The sequence below is a fragment of the Rosa chinensis genome, chromosome 7 (assembly GCF_002994745.2).
Source record: "Rosa chinensis cultivar Old Blush chromosome 7, RchiOBHm-V2, whole genome shotgun sequence".
Lineage (NCBI taxonomy): Eukaryota > Viridiplantae > Streptophyta > Magnoliopsida > Rosales > Rosaceae > Rosa > Rosa chinensis.
In genome coordinates, this window is record NC_037094.1 from 12,895,147 (window position 1) to 12,916,026 (window position 20,880).

Below are 20,880 nucleotides of genomic sequence, written 5' to 3' on the forward strand. Positions count from 1 at the left end.
AATTGATGATGGTTCTATTTTGATTTTGTTCCAGTGAGTGCGAGTCCAAGACCAGGAGCTTTTGAGAGCAGGTCAATCCAAGGAACAGATAGACAAGGATGGAGCTATTCTAGAACGAGTCATGCAAGAGCTTTCTTCAATTGGTCTAATGTCGGAGGTCGCAGTGGTGATGTCCCAATAGTGCAGGTTGTTATTTCTTGAGTGGAGGAACTTTACATACATATTTCGTTTATGCCTTATACTTTTCTTCTGAGCCAATCTTCTGTGTCTTTAAACAGATTAGTGCTCTTAAAGGGAATAATATAGACAACCTTTTCGAAATTGTAATGCTAGTTGCAGAGGTAAGTCAAATGTGTAATGATGTTGAAACATTAGCTTTGATATGATTATTGCAAAATAGATGTGCAATCCTAATGTCATCATAATAGTTTGTATTGGTTTGCTTGAGCAGTTCGTGTGGAACCTAGAACTTGTGAGAAACCATTCTTTCAAACCTAAAATTGCTGAGCATCGCACCACTACACCAATTTATGCTTTAAATATACCACCGATTCATGAACAATGTGAGGAAACTGCAAAGCTTTGTTACTCTTATTATTCTTTAGGCATGATTGTCTCTTGGTTTCTTTTGTCTTTAGCTTCCATTCATAAACAAAGCTACAACACACCATATTTGATAATTATGTTTTAATTGCATATGAGATTTTGTCTTCATGTATATTTATCACTTCATGTATATTGATCAGTTTTCCACCGCCAAACAAAAGACATAAACTTATCACTTTGGCATGGCCTCTGTTTGGTGGTCTTCTTGTATTATTGAACCACCATTTTGCATTATCAAACCACCGCCTTATGATCAAAGTGAGAGGGAAGATAAAAGCTTAATTAAACTTATTATTCTTCAAAGCACCTGGACATTGTTTCTTGGTCTTTGTTGTCTAACTCGTATCAAAGCAAGCTTGCAGCACATTTTGACAATCATAGTTCAAATATATATGTTTTAAATCTCTTTGTCCTTATGTGCAGGTCTTGAACATTCCTCCACCTCCAAGTTTAACGTGGCTACTTGAAAGGTGATTTTGCTGCCATGTATGTTTTAAGATTGACTTGCCAAAGTTCAATTTTTTTCTTTCTTTCTTTTATTCATGCGCTGTACAGTACCACAATTTGAACAGAGAATAGAAAAGCCAAAAGACTTTCATCATTGATCTTCTTGCCGCTTACTTCAATTTTGGGGAAAATCAAAACATGAGACCAATTATAGACTTGCAGATGCTTTAGTTTCTTTGCTTCGATTATAATGTTGCCTTGCAGACACCATACAAGCCGTGATTGGTTAAGCTGTGGCCTTAATGATTAAGGTAATTCTCAGAGTCTCTCCCTGTATGTTTCTTGTGCACCACTGTATGTTTCTTGTAATATTCTATGAAACTACTGATGTGGTTTTAGTAAGTGCACCATACTTGAACTTTGATTAGGAGTAAGTATGGTAATATTCCATAAATCCCCAGTCTCTAAAATTATATTCATGAGTTGTTCGTGGAATGTTGTTTTCCAATATCCTGGTCATTGAACTCTTGTGAAGGTTGAGGGTTCCAGCTATCCTTATCATTTAAAATACATGTGACTTCGATTATAAGAATCCTCTTGGTGAAATTGTGAACTTTGTGTATTGTCATTGACTCGTATTAATTTGGCTGCAATCGTTATTTTTTATTTCTATGTTTTTAACATGTGTGTAAATGATTGACTTGTTTGTTATGTTATTTGAAGCACTTCACACTGATTGTAGGAACAAGAATCACATACTAGGATATATATATGATTTATTGCTTGTAGTCTTGTAGATAAGAGGAGCTTGCACTGGAATGAGCTCATTATTTGACAACAGCGGAGCTTGTGAGTCTCAGTGAGCAGCAGCTTGTGGACTATGATCATGAGGAAGTGAGAGGCTTGTCTTGTTAAGCTTTCATGAACAAGAGCTAAAGCTGCTAATATATGCTTTTGCCTTTGAAATATAGGTTTGGATCTTTTCCTTCAAGTCTAAGAATAATGAACTACCAAGAGAGTTTTGTCCTGTAAACCATGTTTGCTGCAATATAAGTTTCTTCTGTTCCAAAATCCTTGCTATGTTCTTTTATTTCCTTCATTATTTTGTTGATTGTTTGATTAGTTTTGAATAAGAATCCTCTTTGTAGAATGAAATAATATGTACCTCCAACAGGTCATATTGTAATAAACAGACAATTGTAACAAAAAGAATATTTCCTCGCTATAGACTAAAATTTAATAACGACAAAAGATAATTTTCTCTCTATAGACTTTAGTTCCTACACCGATGGAAAAAACATTCCTCATTGTTGATTATTTTTAGGGAGATAACTTTTTCTCGCTAAAAGTATACATATTACGATGAAACAAAATTTCTTCTCCGAAAACGGTTTAGAGTGAGGAAAAACTTCTTTGCCGAAAGCTATTTATAATGACGAAAATATTTTTGTCGCAAAAGCAGTAGTTTAAAATTTTTATTATTTAAAACTTTTTTAATTACTAATTATCATCAGCGAGAAAATACATAATTTAGCGATGAAATCAAGTTTGTCAAAAAATATATTTAACGACTAGTTTCTAATCCTTGAAATTTTTTAACGAGGTAAAATTATGAGTTTGGGTGAGGAAAAATATTGTCGCCAAAGATTAACAGCAAGAAAAAATAATTTTCTCGCAAAAAAGGTCTGGCGAGGAAATAGTTTTTTCGTCGTTGAAACTTTTCTTGACGAGCTTTCTCCGACGAATTGAAGACGAAAAAAATTTCCTCGCAAAATTACTACAGCGAGGAAATGTTGGTTTTCAACCAGGAACAAGTTCCTCGCTAATGAGGTTTTCTGTTGTAGTGCACCATCCTGTAGTCTCTGCAACTCTATTGTGTGTCGTTACTATAAAACATGGATATACAATATATATTCCACTCATATACAGCACAAAAGTTTTAAGCCTTAACTATAAATCTCAACCACAGCGTGCAAGCCAGGGTTTCTCAGTTATCGGTGAATGGAATGGTGCCGTACCTAGGTGATTGATTCCCAGCCGGCCTCCTGCTGTTTAAAGGATATAGTTTAATTGACTAGGTTTTTCTTCTTCTTCTTCCAAATGTTATTATTAATTGGCAAGAATTCTTGAAATGAAACATTACACATATAAAATAAATCATCAATTTGTGGCACAAGAAATTAAATGGTGGTGAATGGGTATCTGAAACACATAAGTTATAACAATGAACTAACCCTAAAGTCTAATTTGCATGTAATTGGTAAAGCATGACTCAACTCCTTTAAGATTGACTAGAAACAGCCGTACTTAATTATTTGTTATTTTCTTTTGTGATAATATTACAATTAGACAGCTTTATTATATAAACAAACAAACCCATGCAAAGTATGTCTCCTAATCAATGCATGTTTTCATGTCATCATCATCTTCTTTGGCATCACTATATACCTATAGAACTTGGAGGAATTATTAGGTGATCCTGGAGTACCACGTGGCGCTGCCATGTGGTGGTACAAGCCAATAATATCACTCGAATGTAGTGGGGACTATGTAGAGGTGAAAATAATAATAATAATAATAATAATAATAATAATAATAATTTAAGAGACCAATCAGAAATCACTACGAGTCACATGGCCCAATAGCATCACCCCGGACCACCACGTGTACTATAGTCCGGGACCATGTAATAATTTCCCAACTCGAGGAAGTTGATAGTATGATTGTCAATAATAATCGGTATATTTGGTCTTTGTTGTCACAGTCATGATAGGCCGGTCGTTAACCAAATCCTTGTCACAGTCTTGAGATCGAGACCTGTAATTTAGACTCATTGTCCAAATTAATACTAGTCTAATTACATTCTCAAAAAAAAAAAAATACTAGTCTAATTAATTCACAGCCTATTAGCTCGTATGGCTGCCTGGGAAATTTTCATCATCACCTTGTTCTTGTTCTCGTTCTTCTTCCTTCCTCACATAACAGCTGCCACATGCCCTCGATTGGCATGCACTTCCCACAGCCCATCCATTCAATTCCCTTTCCGACTAGCAAATCGACAACTCTCAAGCTGTGGGTATCCAGGGTTTGATCTCTCATGCAATAACCAAAAACAAACCATCCTCACTCTCCCGTCTTCCGGGGACTTCATTGCCCAAAACATCAACTAGCTACAAAGAACAAATCGTAACGATCAACGACCCTGAGAACTGCCTCCCAAAAAGGTTCCTCGACGGTGACCACTTCAACCTTACAGATTCACCCTTTACATTCTGGACTGACACCAGAAACTACACGTTCCTCAACTGCTCAGCTAAAGATGGAACGTGGCCGGGCTGCATCCATCTCTTGCCCCAGCAGTGACTACTACAAGCTAGGTCCTTCTTGTGCCTACATCAGATTGGCCAACGTCATGGTATCCTTGCTCTATCATCTCCACAGTTTCAGTGGAGAGATCTTAATGACGTCCTTGATATTCTTTTGTCATGGGACAAGCCTGATTGTCGTTCTTGTGAAGCAGGAGGTCTACGTTGTAAGTTTGAGAATGCTAAAGGTTCGCAAGTTCGGTGCTCCGGTTCTTCACACATCAGTACGTTTTAACATATTTATTGTGTTTTCATGTGATACGGTATATTGTCAGGCTGTTAATTAAAATAAATTATTGGCAATATAAACTCCTTACAAAACAAGTCATGTTGGAAGCAGAGTTTCTCTAATACTACAGTTACTTGACCGTGAAGTACTAATTGATGGAACATTGCAAAATCAGTATTTTCAGGTCTCTCAAGATCAGCCAAGTATGGCATAATATATGATAGGTGTCGGAACACCAGGGATATTGTGCATTCTTGGGCTTGGGCTTTATGTTTGTGACAGGCTAGGGAGAGCGCGAGATGGCCTCCCCGGAGACAGTCCGTCACAGAATTATCCACCGCAGTTGATCAACAAGTTCAACCTCCCCGAGTCATATATAGTTGGGCTTGATGGTCCAACAATTGAGTCAAGATCCAACAATTGAGTCATATATAATTTCACTGTTGCTCTGTTGTGTAGATATTAGATAATAGACCTTCTAACTCGGCCGGGTAAAGCATTTGGGCCCAAACTGAAAAAGACCAAACTAATGTAGTTCAACTTCTCTCGTATCACTTGCTTCTCTTTCTTTTGATGAGCATGAATCATGAAGAGTGTGACCCCAAAATTCCAGCCATGAAAGAACATTTATCTGCATAAAATACAAGTCTCTGGTCTTAACAATAATCCCTATACTCGGAGCATGGGATTGACATGATAATCAAGTCTGTGGTCTCAACATGCCTATATACGCTTCTACCATTGCAACACAGCACACGCACCAATCTTAGCTAGCTACTTCGATCATCAGCTCGAATCAACTTGTAAACCTTAGAACGAATCAGGCCAAACATGTCTCACCCAACCAAGATCGTAGTCTTCTTGGTGATCGTACTTGTCTCCGAGTCCGCCATGGGTGCACCCGAGTGTGCGCCAATCCTCAGGGCATTAGATCCCTGCCTTCCTTACCTGGTGCAGAACCCGGGCCGCGAGGACAGCCCATCCAAGGCTTGCTGCGACGGTCTCACAACACTCAGCGGGTTGCCGAATGTCAAGGATGAATGTGAGTGCATCAAGGCCACAGTGCTGTTGACGCCTTTAGATTTGCCTCGATTTGCTGCACTCCCCAGTGTTTGTGGCACCACCTTGAAGATTCCGACCATCTCCGGCGACATGGATTGTTCTAAGTAACACCATAACCCTCTCTGTTAATCATTTGTTCTATCATTTTGTTAATTCTGTTATCAAAAGAAAATACTGATGATTGTTTTGGCTTTTGTTACAGGATCAAGATGTAGGGTTTAAGGCAAGGAGTTTCACAGTTTGGCCAGAGTTTGGCAATAATGAATAAATGTGGCTCTTTTCAATAAGCAATATGGCGTTGCAGTAATTTGAAATATGTATGACAGATACTCTAACAAAGATATTGCAATGAGAATAATACTTACTGGTTTAATTAATTAGTACCCTGTGCAAGATTAAATTTCTTATTTTGATATTATTTACATACTAATATTTTCAAGGTCTTACCATCTTTAACCACGTGGTGTGGTGTGTTGGTCGAATGGCCTAGTCTGGAACCCCCAGGTTTAGCGTTCGAATCCCAGCTCCATCTCGTGGCCAGCAGATTTGAGGGACCCTTTGGGTTCGTGCGTCTGCGGTGCAGTGGATTAGTCTGGCTTTGCCAGGCTTTCGCCGCAATGTCGGTGCAGGTGTCCTGGCGCTGGGATACCACTGCATGGGTGTGTGAGTTACTAACAACTAACCCGATAAAAAAAAAAGGTCTTACCATCTTTTAGTGAACTCCAAATCTCCAATCAAATAGGGCAAAATATAAACTCCCACATTTACGATGCAACAAAAGGCATGGAATGGAAATCATCCCACGAGTTGGATTAATATATCACATATTCTATTCTAATACCTCAATCGAATATATATTTCTTGTGTTCTTTTATCAAGATATACACTAGAAATTTAAACTTCAAATCTCCATCAATATTAATATATATAATCATTCTACGTTATACTTTCATCTCGCACTCTTCTATTAGACCAAATATTAGTTCGCGATACACACATTTCACCCACCATGTTTTTTTTATCAAAATTATGACCGCAATTTACCTTGTGCAGTAACTTTGTGTAGTGTGACTAATTTACCCTTTTAACAATTACACGCTGAGGTCACCACCCAGCCACAACTCACAACGAACCGAGCGTACCTTAAAACCGCCGCGCATAAAAATCTAAGACCCGCCATTGCTCTACTAAAACCCAGCTCATCATCATAATCTCAGACACAAACCTCCGAGTCCGACTGTCTCTTTCTCAGTTCGGTCCCAATACTTTTCCCACAACCATGGAACTCAAACTTTAACCAGATACAAGATCCATTCTTCTTCAGGGTTTTATTAGGGTTTAAAGATTCAATTTTTCACCCACCCAATTCGAGTTTTGCTGAATAGAGAGCACTACACGCCCCCCCATGTCTTACTGGCGGGGCCTCTCGTCCAGAGCGAGCATCATTGCTCGGCGAAAGCAGCACCATCCCTGCATCTCTCACATTCTCCACGACGACGACGTCGTTTCGGAACCCTCTCCTTCCCCAAATACTAATCATTTCCTCACCCAAAAGCGGTTCTTCAGTTTGGATAGTAAAGTTTCAGGCTTTGGTGGGTTTGCTCAGAATCGGAGGATTTCAAATGCTCTGCTTTCGTCGCCGCCGGCTGGATTCGGGTTTGCTCGGAATATGTCGACGGCGGGCGGGGGAGGGGCGGATAAGATTGGGTTGTTCAGTGATGTGCCGGAGATTCTGTCGGACACGACGGTGCAAGCTGTGACTTCGCAGCTGCCGGTGGTGAATGAGGTGGCGATTGCGGCGGCTGATTCCTACTTGCCGGTTAAGGGCTTGCAGTACTTGATTGATTATGTCCATACTACTGCTGGGTTGAGCTGGTTAGTTGCTATTTGTTTCTGATTTTTAATTTCTAAGAATTAAATTTAGTGGTTTTAGTGTTCTTTGATGTTATGGAAACAGAGACACCAATGAGAAAGATTAATCATTTAAATGGAGACAATTTCTTAAGCTAATCTCTCGAGTTGGATTTTGATTTAGCAGCATTTAGAGGGTACTGTGGATTTTGTATTGCATATTGAAGGTATTTTGTTCTGTTTCTTTACTTGTTTCAGGTGGGCTGCCATTGTGGTAACAACTCTTTTGATTCGAAGCTGCACGGTTCCGCTTCTAGTAAACCAACTTAAAGCAACGGCAAAACTCACTGTAAGTTTACATTTCTGTTAAACTTGTCTAGTTAGGACTAGCATGTTGGCTACCTCTTGCTGCTGTATGTCTTTCACATTTACGATTGTCTGTTCGCATTGAGACTTATTATTATTGGTGTTACTTTCTGCAGCTTATGAGGCCACGTCTAGAGGAACTTAAACAAGAGATGGAAGAAAAGGTATGATGCCTGATTCTTGTGTCAGCGATTGCTTTTTATCGTTAAATACATGCCTCAACTCGTCCAGTCATTACTGAACCATCTACTCTTTAACGCACAATGCATTTTAATACTAATAATGGAAAATAATGACAACACATTTTTGTGTTATTTTAGACTCTGTTCTTGTTCTGCTTGCCTATGCTTATCCTGATCTTGTAAACTTTTATGAACAAAATGCTTTAGAATGATTCTGCCATGAATATTATGCTCAAAGCAAGGACAAGCCGGGATTTTATTACTGAGCTGTCCCCACAGGGGTTAAAGAACAAATGTGCAAGCATATTTATCAATTGTCTTTCCTCTTTATCAGGGTATGGATCTCGGAGCTAAGATTGAATATCAAAAGAAAATTAAGATGCTATTCAAGGAGTAAGCAACTTTTTCTTGATGTCAGTATCTATAGAAATTTCTTTGCTTGCTGGTATTTTTTTTAAATTTTTTTTTATCTCCGTTGCATATATTTGTGTGTGACGTTAAAGAACATAAATGTTTTGGCCAAAATATAAGCAACTTATATAAATAAAACATGCTAGTTATGTTGATAAATATACTTTGAAGTTCCAAATGCTGTAATATTCATCAGTCTTATCAAGCAATTGGAATTTATTGTATTTAATTTCCATTGAGCTTCCCAAGTGTTGGCTGGCGGTGCAAGTCCTTTCATTTTGTTTCACCTACTTTAGTTGTACTTGGAATACCATTTATCACATGAAAGATGATATTTACTCGAATGTTGCCTGGTAAAAAAAAAAATTGTTTGGTTATTCAATTTTCCTTGAATGGCTTCGCATCATAAGATGTATGTACTGAATTTTTCAAGAAAATAAATAATCTTTCTGCAAGTACCATTTTTTCATATATGGCACCTTTCTATCCCAAGCATTCTCATTTTGGTAGATTGATTTGGATTTTGCAGATATGGCTGTAGTCCCTTAACTCCACTGAAGGGACTCTTTATTCAAGCTCCTGTCTTCATCAGCTTTTTCCTAGCAGTAAGATCTCTCTCTTACCATCTCCCAGCACATAAGTTTGATTCTAGACTTGGTCTTTCAATGTCTCAAACTAGTTTTGTTTGGCAGATATCGAACATGGCAGAGAAGGTGCCATCGTTTAAAGATGGTGGTGCCTATTGGTTTGTTGATCTGACTACTCCTGATCCTATGTACATTTTTCCAGTTTTGGCAGGATTGACATTCTTAATAACTGTGGAGGTAGCTTTTCTCCAACCATAGTTTCAATTTTGTTGGCTTTCCGTCATGAAATTGTGACATGCTTGTTGAACACTCGGTTACACTCTAAATATTTCCATTAATCTATAGTAGAGTGAGTTTGCACAGGTTTAGATATGAATTCAGATTTTTTTTTCCTTGTAAAATCACCCCTAAAATTTGAGGGGAAAAAAAAACACACACTCAATAGCCCCAGACCAGTTGTATCCAATAGTTAATCCTGGACCTGATAGTCTGTTAAGTTGTAGAAGTTGGTACATCTGATACCTAGGGTATCAGAAACTTTTTACTTCTATTTGTTCGTTGTGTGCCATTTTGTAACTCTTCTTTTGGGGTAAGGAGGTCGCAAGATGTGGTGAGAAACTCTATACAACCAAATTTTTGAATTGATTTTTTTTTTCTTTTGTTCATTAGTGCAATCTGCAAGAAGGTATGGAGGGAAATCCTGTTGCTAAAACCATGAAGAATGTTTCAAGAGGCATGGCTGTTCTTACAGTTCCATTTACCATGGGCTTTCCAAAGGTACTTTGGCTGTTTTTTAGTTTCTTTCACGATCTATTCTGTATGAGCATCTTTCCAGTCCAGTTTAGAATAGATGTGAATAAAGCCTTGCACTGTCAAGCCGATGGCTTTGAACCTAATGGCACCTCCTCTTCCTTGAAACCAGGGTGGAGGCTGAGTTCCAGGGTTCAATTCCCAAGAGCTGCGTACATTGTCAATTTATGTTCTCAAAGCATCTTGCACTGCCTATTGAATTCAGTGAATTGGCTCTGTGGATGGTCATATCTAGATAAGTATATGAAATGTTTCAGTTGTTATAATTACTGTTTGTGGTCAATCTCTGTTGGGAGTTATGCTAATCAAATGTGTTGAATGCCAAAATATTCCCCAAGGCAATTTCATCTTTCAATAACATGGCACCTAGTATATAGTCACATAATGGTCTGATACAACTCTTGAATTCTGTTGCATGTATTTTTGAAGGTTGTAGTGGTGTCCATTCTGGTATCTGTTCTATAATATTTCTCTTATAACTAAAGATAGCTACCTTTATAGACATAACAAAGGTGATTGGAAGTTTTATTTTATATATATTTTCTTGAGTTGTGTGGTTTCATTTTTATGCTCTCCACCAAAGTCATGATGGAAAATGGTGTATTGAAGCCAGGCTGATGAAAACTTTTGCTTTTTCTTATGAACTCTGCAGGCTGTATTTTGTTACTGGGTTACCTCCAACTTGTTTTCGCTCGGATATGGAATTGGTGAGTCCTTTTTTAGTATAGTTTATGAACAGTAGAGCCCTTTCTCTCTCCCGCCCTCCCTCTGTTTATGAACAGTAGAGCCCTTTCCTGCACCGTTTATATTATTAAGAAAGTTGAATCTTTTCTGGGGAAGTGATTTGCACATTATCTGTGCAGCTACAGAAATTCAACTGTGTCAAACATTCTGTGCACTTTTCCACTAATTCATGATTCTGCATTTTGATTTCAGTAATTAAGAATCCTTTCGTGAAGAAGACACTGGGTCTTCCTCAGCTGCCTACCCCGGCTCCACAGCCACAAGGATCACAACAATCTGCATTCTCACTGTTTTCACAAATGAAACAGCTGGCCGCAGCCCCAGAGCCCGCCTCATCAACCGTTCAACCAGCAAAGATTCAAGACCGGAGAACATCATCGACGTCAGATCTCAGTCAAAGGATTAAAAGTTTAGAGAAAAAAGTAAAGGGAAAAAAGAGAAACAAGAAGAGGTAGAAAATTTACTAGTTTCACAAGTTCAACCATTAGCACGACCATTGATGAGGAGGTTTCATTGCTTTAAATTTTTGATATGATATTCTTTACATTGATGACTCGATATTTAACTCACCGAGAGAGAAAGGATGGGGCATAGGATGGTTTTAATAAATAGTATGAAAGGTATCGGTACCTGAAATTTTTGCTTGCAAGGCTTGATAATTTTGGTGGAACTACTCAACTACTCGGGTTGGGTGAGGTGGTTTTTCTGTATTTTACTATGGCTGAATTGTCAAGGCTCCTTGTAAAAATAAAATCAAGTTTTACATCTTTTTCATTGGTCGGATTAGTTGTTTTCTTGAAAACTTGTGGACTTGTTCTTGCTGTAAGTTTATCTGTTCCATTCCATCAACTCTCTAATGGTTACCGGCTTCTCATGGTCCGTACCGTTTTAATCTTTTCTCAAAAGTTTTTTAGCCCCAGAGAGCTAGTATTTGTTATAAATGAAGAAAAGGACCCCGGATCTGTCTCTATAACGTTTGAGGACCACAATGATAGCTATTGACAAAGTCTTTTCTTCTTCAATCAAAGGCCCCCAGTTACGATTAATTTTCTACTCCCCATTTTTAGGACTCCATATTTAAGAACAAGAATGCGATTCTACCCTCCTTTTAATTCCTCCAGCTTTGATTAATTCCTCCCCAACTCTCATCTACCAATGTAAAGTCAAAAGCATTTGAACTTTCCTTTTCTAGTTTGTCTTAAAATAGCTCCCACCATAAATTGAAGGCTTGTAGCCCCCTGTATATCTTCTTTTCTGGGAAATATTTTAGCCCACAGTTTCTATTTTTGGGTATATTATTGCAATTAGTATCATGCATCCCTGAACCAAGCGTAATTCCCTTTTAACCTAAAGTAGGTATATTCTGGTGACCAAGCCAATTACGACCAAGATGTGATTGCTTGCCTGATAAGAAATCTAGAAAATAATGTTATGTATCTCCTTGCAGTTGTTGAATTCGATTTTAGTTCTGGATTGCTGATGAGGGTAATCAGATATTATTATAAACAATGCTGATTAATGAAGAATATATGCTTTGAAATGGTCAGTTTTCGAACAGACGAAGTCCTTCACCAAGGTAGCTACAACCTACAACTGCATGATGCATTGCTTCATTCATTGCCATTAACGCATTCACTTGGATGAGAGGAGAACAAGAAAAAGATACATTTCGTTGACGATTCCGAGGAGTCGATCCACACCGGACACTTCCCAACTTTGGAGATCTTATTTTCTTTTTTCGGTCAATTTAAAATTTTTAGATTAACGAAGCATCTCCCTCTATTTAGTGATTCTTGTGGAAATTTTGGATCTACTTTTTTTTTTTTTTTTTTTTGTGAATATGAAAATTTATGAAAATTTGGATCTGTGGGACGCAGGTAGGTGTTGTGTTACTTCCATGTTGATTGCAACGAAGAGAGATCTCGAAGGTCGGTCCACCGTCGAAAGGTTCAAATTCAATACGGGGACGTCGACAGTGTGGAGTTGTGGACCGAGCGGCATGTACTTCCATTTGGTACAAATTAATACTGGAAGTCATTGCGGTCAATTGCCTCCATCTACCTATGAAATTGGTGATAACGACCACAACTACCATTCTGCCAATCTTGCTCCATTATATATGAGATTTCAAGTGTTTTTCTTTTCTTACTTTTTATTATTATTTTGGGGTGAAATCTTGTTGAACAAATTAACAAAACAAAAAAACGTACTCAAGTTTTTTATAAAATTTGGAAAAAGCTTTAAATGGTTGACTTATTATTCGATTGAAGGGTCCACACTATAATTTTCGATACGCTGATATGGTAATTGGGAAGGTTGCGCAACCCTACTCATCAAGAAGAGAAAGAAAACGACAGAGGCTAATGACAGTGGATACATGCAACATTGAGGGAGGCAGCAGTAGCAAAGTCGAGTCTAAAACGCACAAAAAATTTAGAGGAGAAAACTACTAATAAAGGTAAAAAATTGAATGAATTGTGTTTTTAACGCTGAAAATCTAAATTAAAGATGTTATCATACATTACGTTAAAAAAATAATTTGTTATAAAATAAAACACTAGTTGAAAAAATACGTTCCTATTATACCAAATGCAATCTAATGTCATAGTTTGCCCAACTAGAAAGAATAAGAAGTCATCTTGTGTTTGTTTGAGATAATTTTTTTTTGGGTAAACTTTGTTTTTATTTTTTGAGAAAGAAAGAATTTCAAACTTGGCTTAATTAACAATAAAAGTAAAACAAAAAATTGGAAATTCAATAATTTGAGCTCAAAAAAGGGCGACGTCCCACGCGTGAATAAATTAACGAAACGTATGAAACTCGACGAAGAAATCCGACCGTCCAAAAGCATCAAAATCTCAACGGTATCCGCAAATCCAGAACGGGGTGGGGGCTGTTGACCAGCTTCATTAGCCTACAAGTCAAAACCTCAAGCTGACAGCCGTAGGCCGTAGCCTCACAAAACTACGTACGTCACCACAAAATGACCAAACTACCCCCCGACCCCTCCACCACGCACTCTATTTTTCTCTTTTCCGGGTGAAAATATATATGGTGTGGACTGGAATTCTTCTTCACACAAACACAAAAGCTGTTTGTGGTTTTGGCTTGGGCTTTGGCTTGTTTTCAGTTGCCGCATTCGTTCAGATTTCGCAGAGAGAGCGAAGCGATCCGGTTGAGATTTGAACAGAATGGCGGAGACTAAGTACAAGTACCTGATTGAGGTCGAGAAGGGAAAGGCGGCCAAGGACGGCCGGCCGTCCCTCGGTCCCGTTTACCGGAGCCTCTTCGCCAAAGACGGCTTTCCGCAGCCGATTGCCGGAATGGACAGTTGCTGGGATGTTTTCCGGTACTCTCTTCTATTCTGTATCAACTTTCTCTTGGTGAAAACTCGAGATTTTTTTTTTTTTTTGTAACGGTAAGTTTTCAAATCAGGGGAGAGTCTGCGGTGAAAAAAGTTAACTGAGATTGCGGTAGTTTGTAACTATCGGAGTCGGGATTAGGATGATTGGAATATTTTTCCTCTTTGTCTTTACTGTAACTGCTTGCAGAGTGATTGAGCATATTTCGATTCTTCTTCTTTGGGAGTTTTGGAGCATATTACGATTCCTCACTATTGAATTTCGGAGAATTATAGTGCCGAATTGTGTAGGAGTTTGATTCTGTGGCTGGAAATTTTATTGGCTTTGACTCTGCAAAAAGAATCTGAGATTGGTAGCTTTGACATTTTCTCATGTAATAAATGACCTGAAATTCAGTCTGGGGCAAGCTATATTATTTTAGTAAAAAAGTAGTGAAGTAAGAATTTTTTTACTTTCTGAAGCTAAAATCGCAGATTTGTTCGGCCGAATTCTGGTCATGTTTGTTCTCGAGCTAAGTTGGGTTGGTTTGGTTCTCATGTTTAGCACGACACTCTGTTTTGTGAGGGAAATGGAAACTGAAGTTACTTTGGATATGAATTTTTATTGATCTGTCTTTACTTATTTCGCAGCATGTCGGTGGAGAAAAATCCAGGAAACCGAATGCTTGGTCGTCGTGAGACTGTGAATGGGAAGGTATATCATTGTTGCAGACTATCTATGACTTTCCTCTGCATAGCTAGCTCTCTGACTTGCTCTTTTAAGTTTGTAGCTAATTAGGAATTATTTTTGGCTCTTTGCAGGGTGGTAGATACGTGTGGTTAACTTACAAACAAGTCTATGATGTGGTAGTAAAAGTTGGAAATTCCATGCGCACTCTTGGTTTGGCACAAGTATGTCGTCATCTGCTTTGATTGGCTAGTGTCGTAGTCAAAAAGTCTTGTTCCAGAGGAATATGTGTGACATTTTGAATTAATGAATTTATTGCTGAATGCAGGGAGACAAATGTGGTATATTTGGTGCCAATTGCCCAGAATGGATTATGAGCATGGAGGTATGTTGTCTTTATTGAAGTTTCATTTTCATGTGTACCTTCTTCTAATGTCTATATTCACTCTATAGGAAGTATACTTCTTCCACAATCTTACATATATGGGTGAAATATATGTAATCTTTATGCACTTGGGTTGTTTGTTTTCTTTCATTACTCTTTAATAATAGTTAAAATTCTTATGTTCAGGAAGTTTCATTAATAGTGAACATCTTATGCAGGCTTGCAATGCTCATGGGCTCTATTGTGTTCCTTTATATGACACTCTAGGTAGGATTATCTCTTCTATTCAGTTTATCATCTACTCACATCTATCAATTGGTTCCATGTTTGGTTGATATGAGTCAAGGTGCATTCACCTTAACTCACTTGCTTTAAAAGTTTATTCTAATATCTGATGCATGGTTTAGGTGCTGGTGCTGTGGAATTTATCATATGCCATGCTGAAGTTCCACTTGCTTTTGTAGAAGAAAAAAAGATATCTGAGGTACGCAAGTGTTTCATCAACGATTCTGTTACTGAAATTTTATATGTGGTACCTTGGACAATACTGCTGTAGGGTGGTCTAACTGTAAAGGTCAAATATCGGCATGTGGAAATTGCTATGTAATAAAATGCTAAGTTGGTGGCCAGAAGAGAGTTAAATCATTTTTAAGCTTGGAATGGTTATTCATAATTTCTTATTCTGACTGTATATTTGTCCTCTTTCAGCTGTTGAAGACATTGCCCAACGCATCAAAATATCTTAAGAGTATGTTGCATGTTTCGCACATCTTTCAAGATTCTTTGTTTATGTGTCTTTGGCTGTCAGTAAGCAAATAGCTTCACTTTTCTTTTAATCATGTAGCACTTGTAAGCTTTGGCAAGGTTACCCCTGAACAAAAGGAATCAGTTGAAAAGCATGGATCTGTGATATATTCGTGGAATGAATTTCTGCAACTGGTGGGTTGTTTTTATCTGATCTTCTAAGCCTCTTCTTGTGTATCTAATTATATTCTCGAACTCATGAAATTTGTTCGAGAAAAGAAAAAAAGGATAAAGGTCTCTGCATTGCTGTTATGGGAAAGTAGATGTGAAATTATGGAAGTGTTCCCCTTGATTTAGTAGAACACCATTTGAAAGTTGTTAATGGTCCATTGCTATCTGCGAGGAATAGCTAAACTGCTAATCAAGTTCTGTTGAAGACAATAATCTTTATGATAATTTTGAGATATATCTGCAAGTTGTTTAAAGCAGAATGACCGCTTGTACCTGTCATGTTTCATGTATAGTTTGGTTATTGATAAATTTCCAGAATATCAGCATTTTCAGTTTTTTAAGTTCTAAATCTGTTTCTGCAGGGAGATAAAGACTTTGATCTTCCAGTAAAAAAGAAAAGTGATATCTGTACTATAATGTATACCAGTGGAACAACTGGTGACCCCAAGGGTGTACTGATATCCAATGAAAGCATCATTACTCTACTGGCTGGGGTGAAACGCCTGCTGGAGAGTGTAAATGAAGAGGTGACCTCCACTTCATCTCAATTTATAGATCTCATTTTCGGGAAAAACAACTGATAACTTTTATTTATTATACGATGCTGACTTTTTGCAAAACTTCCTTTTTTCTCTCTTTCATTCATGAAGTTGGGCGTGAACGACGTATATCTTTCCTTTCTTCCTCTTGCACATATCTTTGATCGGGTTATCGAGGAGTTATTTATCTGGACTGGTGCCTCGATAGGGTTTTGGCGTGGGGTGAGTACAAGTGTTCAACTACAAGTAGCTCTTCTATGACCAATATATTATAAATCTGATAATTTCTTACTTATTATTCTGCAGGATGTCAAATTGTTAACTGAAGACATTGCGGAGCTAAAACCAACTATTTTTTGTGCTGTTCCTCGCGTTTTAGATAGAATCTACGCAGGTATATCAGAATATGGAAACATCATAGCTCTTGGAAGAAGTTGTAAACCTAAAAAAAACTCTTAATATGGTATTGGAGCAAGAGAGGGCCTTAATTGTGAATCCTTTTGATATTAACTTATTAAGTTGAATTCCACGAATTGTGCCCTAATGAGAATATAAACTTGAAACATTTTGAAAGTAATGAATACAATCCTCAGTATATGGATCTGCTTGTTGGTGTTTTATTGTATCTCCTGAACTACGCTTCTTACTCGTTGATGCAACATTAAATGACTGCGTCAGTTTTGGCTTCCACTGTCTTGTTATATAATTTCTGTGTGCAAATTTTCAGGCTTGAACCAGAAGATTTCAGCAGGCGGCATAATAAAAAAGACATTGTTCAATTTTGCATATTCATTGTAAGTACCCTTCATTGATTGCACATAAGCAAAACATAATTTCAAATAATCCAATCCCTTCCTATCTAGTCTTGTGCTTTGTAAACAACAAATGTTATACCTGCACGTGGATGGCTATTTTTTTTTATCTCAAGTATCATCTTTGTTTGTAATCCATATACAACCTATTGAGAGTTAGTCAACATCTGGGCTCTAAGAAGACCACATAATTCTGCTCTGAGGTGACATGTTTTGTCTATGGCTGCAGCAAGCATTATAACATGCAAAAGGGGCATGCACATGGAGCTGCGTCTCCAATTTCTGATAAGATTGTGTTTAGTAAGGTGTATATTTTCTTCTTTTCTGCACTATATGCCATGAATAATGAATTTGACTTCTTTACATATATGTATGTATATCTCCCTGGTCACGAGATCAAGTCTCATTCATGCTCTTACAACTTTAGGTAAAGGCAGGATTGGGGGGTAGGGTGCGGCTTATTCTGTCTGGAGCTGCTCCTCTTTCTACTCATGTGGAATCTTACTTACGTGTGGTGGCATGCGCTCATGTTTTACAAGGATATGGTTAGACATCTTTGCCGCTATTGTTAACTTGTTATATCAGCTATTTTCTTCATTTTTCCTCTGGTTTCTGTGATTATTATTCTTGTTGTTTGTTGTTATTATTGTTGTTATTTTCTGTTTTGGTATCACATCAATGACATTCTTCAATATCAATGTAATTGTAGGTCTGACAGAAACTTGTGCTGGGACATTTGTATCGCTACCAAATGAATTGTCAATGCTTGGCACAGTGGGTCCTCCGGTTCCAAATGTAGATGTATGTCTGGAATCTGTTCCTGAAATGGGGTACGACGCTCTGTCAGATACACCTCGTGGAGAAGTATGTGTAAGGGGAAAAACTTTGTTTTCAGGATACTACAAACGTGAAGACCTCACCAAAGAGGTCATGATTGATGGGTGGTTCCATACAGGTTGGTATACTGATCTATTTGTTAGTAAGTTACGGCTCTTATATCATTAAGTGGAAAATAATCAGCTGTGCCCATAATTATCTTGCATCAGGGGATATTGGTGAGTGGCAACAAGATGGAAGTCTTAAAATCATTGATCGCAAGAAGAATATCTTCAAGCTTTCACAAGGAGAATATGTTGCAGTTGAAAACTTGGAGAATATTTATGGACTTGTTTCAGATATTGATGCGGTATGCCGTTCTTCTTTAGTAATTGTAATTCAAAAAGTGCACTAATAGTCTGCTATTGTCTTGTGTGTCTTATAATGTTCAGGATTTCTTTTTCTTAATAGAAGATGGTCTTGGGGATTCTTATTAGCTCCTTATCTTCTGTTTTGGGCTATAAAAACCCCTTTACCCAAAAAATAAATAAAATAAATAATTACAAAGATTATTATAAATATAGTGACTTGTGAATTTAAATGACACATGCATGTGAGGAAGAGAGTTTCATGATGACTTCCGAGTTATAATTCTTAACCTTCATATAAATATACTAGTCTGATGGCATGTGATTTGTTCTGTCTATTTTAGATATGGGTTTATGGGAACAGCTTTGAGTCCTGCCTAGTTGCAGTTGTCACTCCCAACAAGCAAGCAATTGAAAGATGGGCTCAACAAAATGATGTATCTGGTGACTTCAATTCTCTTTGTGAAAATACAAAGGTGAAAGAATACGTGCTTGGAGAGCTGAATAAGATTGCTAAAGACAAAAAGGTTTTCTGCTTTCCTAATTTTAGGCCTTAATTTGTAGTCATCGGTCATGGAGTAATAATATTATGAAACCTTCTCTGATGCTGTTGTGTGCTTGTTCTTGGCAGTTGAAAGGTTTTGAGGTTATAAAAGCTGTTCACCTCGACCCAGAACCGTTCGACATGGAGCGTGACCTTATCACTCCAACATACAAGAAAAAGAGGCCCCAGTTGCTTAAATACTATAAGGTACTCTTATCCTTTTCAGTTGCTTAAATACTATAAGGTACTCTTATCCTTTTGTTTTCTCTATGAATTTCTAAACACCACTTTTACAGTCCCAATATTTAAAAGTTGCATTCACCCTTGCTCCACAATGATAGTCTGATCTACTCTGGCATGGTTTCTGCATTACCAAATAACCATGTCATACTGTGAGAGAAACATATTTTGTTTCATTTGAAGTTACTGTTGTTGTTTGGGCTTTGTATTCCCAAATTCATCCCTTTATTTGAGACTACATTGTAGTTACGATGCACAATATATCTGATATGGGGACCTATCAGTATACATGTTCTGTAACCGTCTCAATACAGGTTTTGTGTCTTATCTATCCACTGAGACATGTAGCCAGGGTGGCCATAATAGTTGTCACTGTGACGGTGGTCGTCCAAGTGGATAATCTATCTAATTATCAGAAACAGAAATTCTTGTTGATGATTAGGTTGTGTTAAACACTAGGTCGGCTTAGTATACCTCTCGATTGCATTTTATACAGCGAGTAGTTTCTGTGAGAAAGTTATTTATGATTAGTTACTTCCTGTACATAGAAAGATATAGTAGAGTTGAAGAAATTGCTGACTGGAACTTATCGTGTACAGGGCGTCATTGATAACATGTACAAGAGTGTAAATCAGCCCAAGGCCTGAAAGATGTACTTGTGGAGCTAGAGTCCAGATGGCCTTGTTCAATTTGACAAACTCTGTTTCTGTGTCTTTTTATGTTTGTTTGATAATTTTATTTTTCTTTTGACTGTACATAGAAGCATACTTACCCCCACCTGATAACTTTCTTCTGAAATGAATTTGGGTGTACTGTAGAAAATTACAGATATATGTTCATGAACTAGTCAACTTTTAAGTGTTGTCTAGACCACTTGCAAGCTTGCTTTGATTTCTTTCCCCAGTTCCGTTGACAATGTAGCAAAACATAACAGAGACATAATTAAAGGATTTTATGAAACTATAAATACAGAAAGACATAGCAAATATTTGCTCTAGGAACATCTTTGCAGCTTTCCTTTTTTATGGGAAGGCTCGTCTATATTTGCAGACTAACTATTAGAAAAAATTGCTGATGAAACTTGTCTTTTATGTAAGGCTTTTGCCGATAACAAGTCCATCGGATGTGTGTTTTTTTTTTTTTTTTTTGTTTAATGGAAAACGTCTGATAATTGTTAATCGACTAGGTTCTTTTTATAAGATTTTCTTCCCATAAGATTTTATTGAGAAAATGCTCGTTGGAAAGGAAAATTCTTCTATGCATCGGTAGGCATCGGTAGTGCAAATGAACTAGCATATCTAACTAATTTTAGCCGTTAATATATATAGGCAATCTCTTATTTAATAAGAAGAAAATATAGTTGATTTTATCCATTCATCTATTCATGTTGTGTAAGTGTACGTCGGTGCATCTAATACTCTCTCCGTTGGATAAGGTTTTATATGTGAGATTATGTTAAATTGACATAATGACTTCTTCTCTCTCTTTTCTTCTTCTACCCTCACTTGAGAGG

At 37.5% G+C, this 20,880-nt stretch overlaps 3 protein-coding genes across 3 annotated transcripts; all 3 read left to right on the forward strand.

Annotated features, from left to right (window-relative positions):
- The first annotated feature begins 5,359 nt into the window (after nt 1–5,359).
- On the forward strand, nt 5,360–6,092 carry LOC112176308 (non-specific lipid-transfer protein 3). Its single transcript, XM_024314158.2, has 2 exons — nt 5,360–5,813; nt 5,912–6,092. Exons 1-2 carry the CDS (start codon nt 5,479–5,481, stop codon nt 5,922–5,924), a joined length of 348 nt encoding a protein of 115 aa, XP_024169926.1. The 5' UTR covers nt 5,360–5,478; the 3' UTR covers nt 5,925–6,092.
- Nucleotides 6,093–6,868: 776 nt separating this feature from the next.
- Nucleotides 6,869–11,506, forward strand: LOC112180026 (mitochondrial inner membrane protein OXA1). The gene is made up of 9 exons (XM_024318518.2): nt 6,869–7,584; nt 7,819–7,909; nt 8,043–8,090; nt 8,443–8,501; nt 9,049–9,124; nt 9,212–9,343; nt 9,776–9,883; nt 10,569–10,623; nt 10,853–11,506. Exons 1-9 carry the CDS (start codon nt 7,115–7,117, stop codon nt 11,113–11,115), a joined length of 1,302 nt encoding a protein of 433 aa, XP_024174286.1. The 5' UTR covers nt 6,869–7,114; the 3' UTR covers nt 11,116–11,506.
- A 2,208-nt stretch (nt 11,507–13,714) lies between these two features.
- On the forward strand, nt 13,715–20,262 carry LOC112176978 (long chain acyl-CoA synthetase 4). The gene is made up of 19 exons (XM_024315120.2): nt 13,715–14,009; nt 14,652–14,715; nt 14,823–14,912; nt 15,017–15,073; nt 15,292–15,340; nt 15,481–15,557; nt 15,782–15,821; nt 15,918–16,012; nt 16,411–16,575; nt 16,699–16,809; nt 16,894–16,981; nt 17,315–17,381; nt 17,629–17,704; nt 17,827–17,944; nt 18,109–18,354; nt 18,446–18,585; nt 18,928–19,110; nt 19,215–19,334; nt 19,967–20,262. The coding sequence occupies exons 1-19, from the start codon at nt 13,852–13,854 to the stop codon at nt 20,012–20,014; spliced, it is 1,992 nt and encodes a 663-aa protein (XP_024170888.1). The 5' UTR covers nt 13,715–13,851; the 3' UTR covers nt 20,015–20,262.
- Nucleotides 20,263–20,880: the final 618 nt, after the last annotated feature.

What these genes read in the sequence shown, in the direction of transcription:
- LOC112176308 (XM_024314158.2), top strand. Translation starts at nt 5,479, where the DNA reads ATGTCTCACCCAACCAAGATCGTAGTCTTCTTGGTGATCGTACTTGTC.
- LOC112180026 (XM_024318518.2), top strand. Translation starts at nt 7,115, where the DNA reads ATGTCTTACTGGCGGGGCCTCTCGTCCAGAGCGAGCATCATTGCTCGG. An exon ending in AACAAGAGATGGAAGAAAAG is followed by an intron (nt 8,091 to 8,442) that starts GTATGATGCCTG and finishes CCTCTTTATCAG; the next exon opens with GGTATGGATCTCGGAGCTAA. An exon ending in TTCGCTCGGATATGGAATTG is followed by an intron (nt 10,624 to 10,852) that starts GTGAGTCCTTTT and finishes TTTTGATTTCAG; the next exon opens with TAATTAAGAATCCTTTCGTG.
- LOC112176978 (XM_024315120.2), top strand. Translation starts at nt 13,852, where the DNA reads ATGGCGGAGACTAAGTACAAGTACCTGATTGAGGTCGAGAAGGGAAAG. An exon ending in TGGAGAGTGTAAATGAAGAG is followed by an intron (nt 16,576 to 16,698) that starts GTGACCTCCACT and finishes TCATTCATGAAG; the next exon opens with TTGGGCGTGAACGACGTATA. An exon ending in TCATGTTTTACAAGGATATG is followed by an intron (nt 17,945 to 18,108) that starts GTTAGACATCTT and finishes ATGTAATTGTAG; the next exon opens with GTCTGACAGAAACTTGTGCT.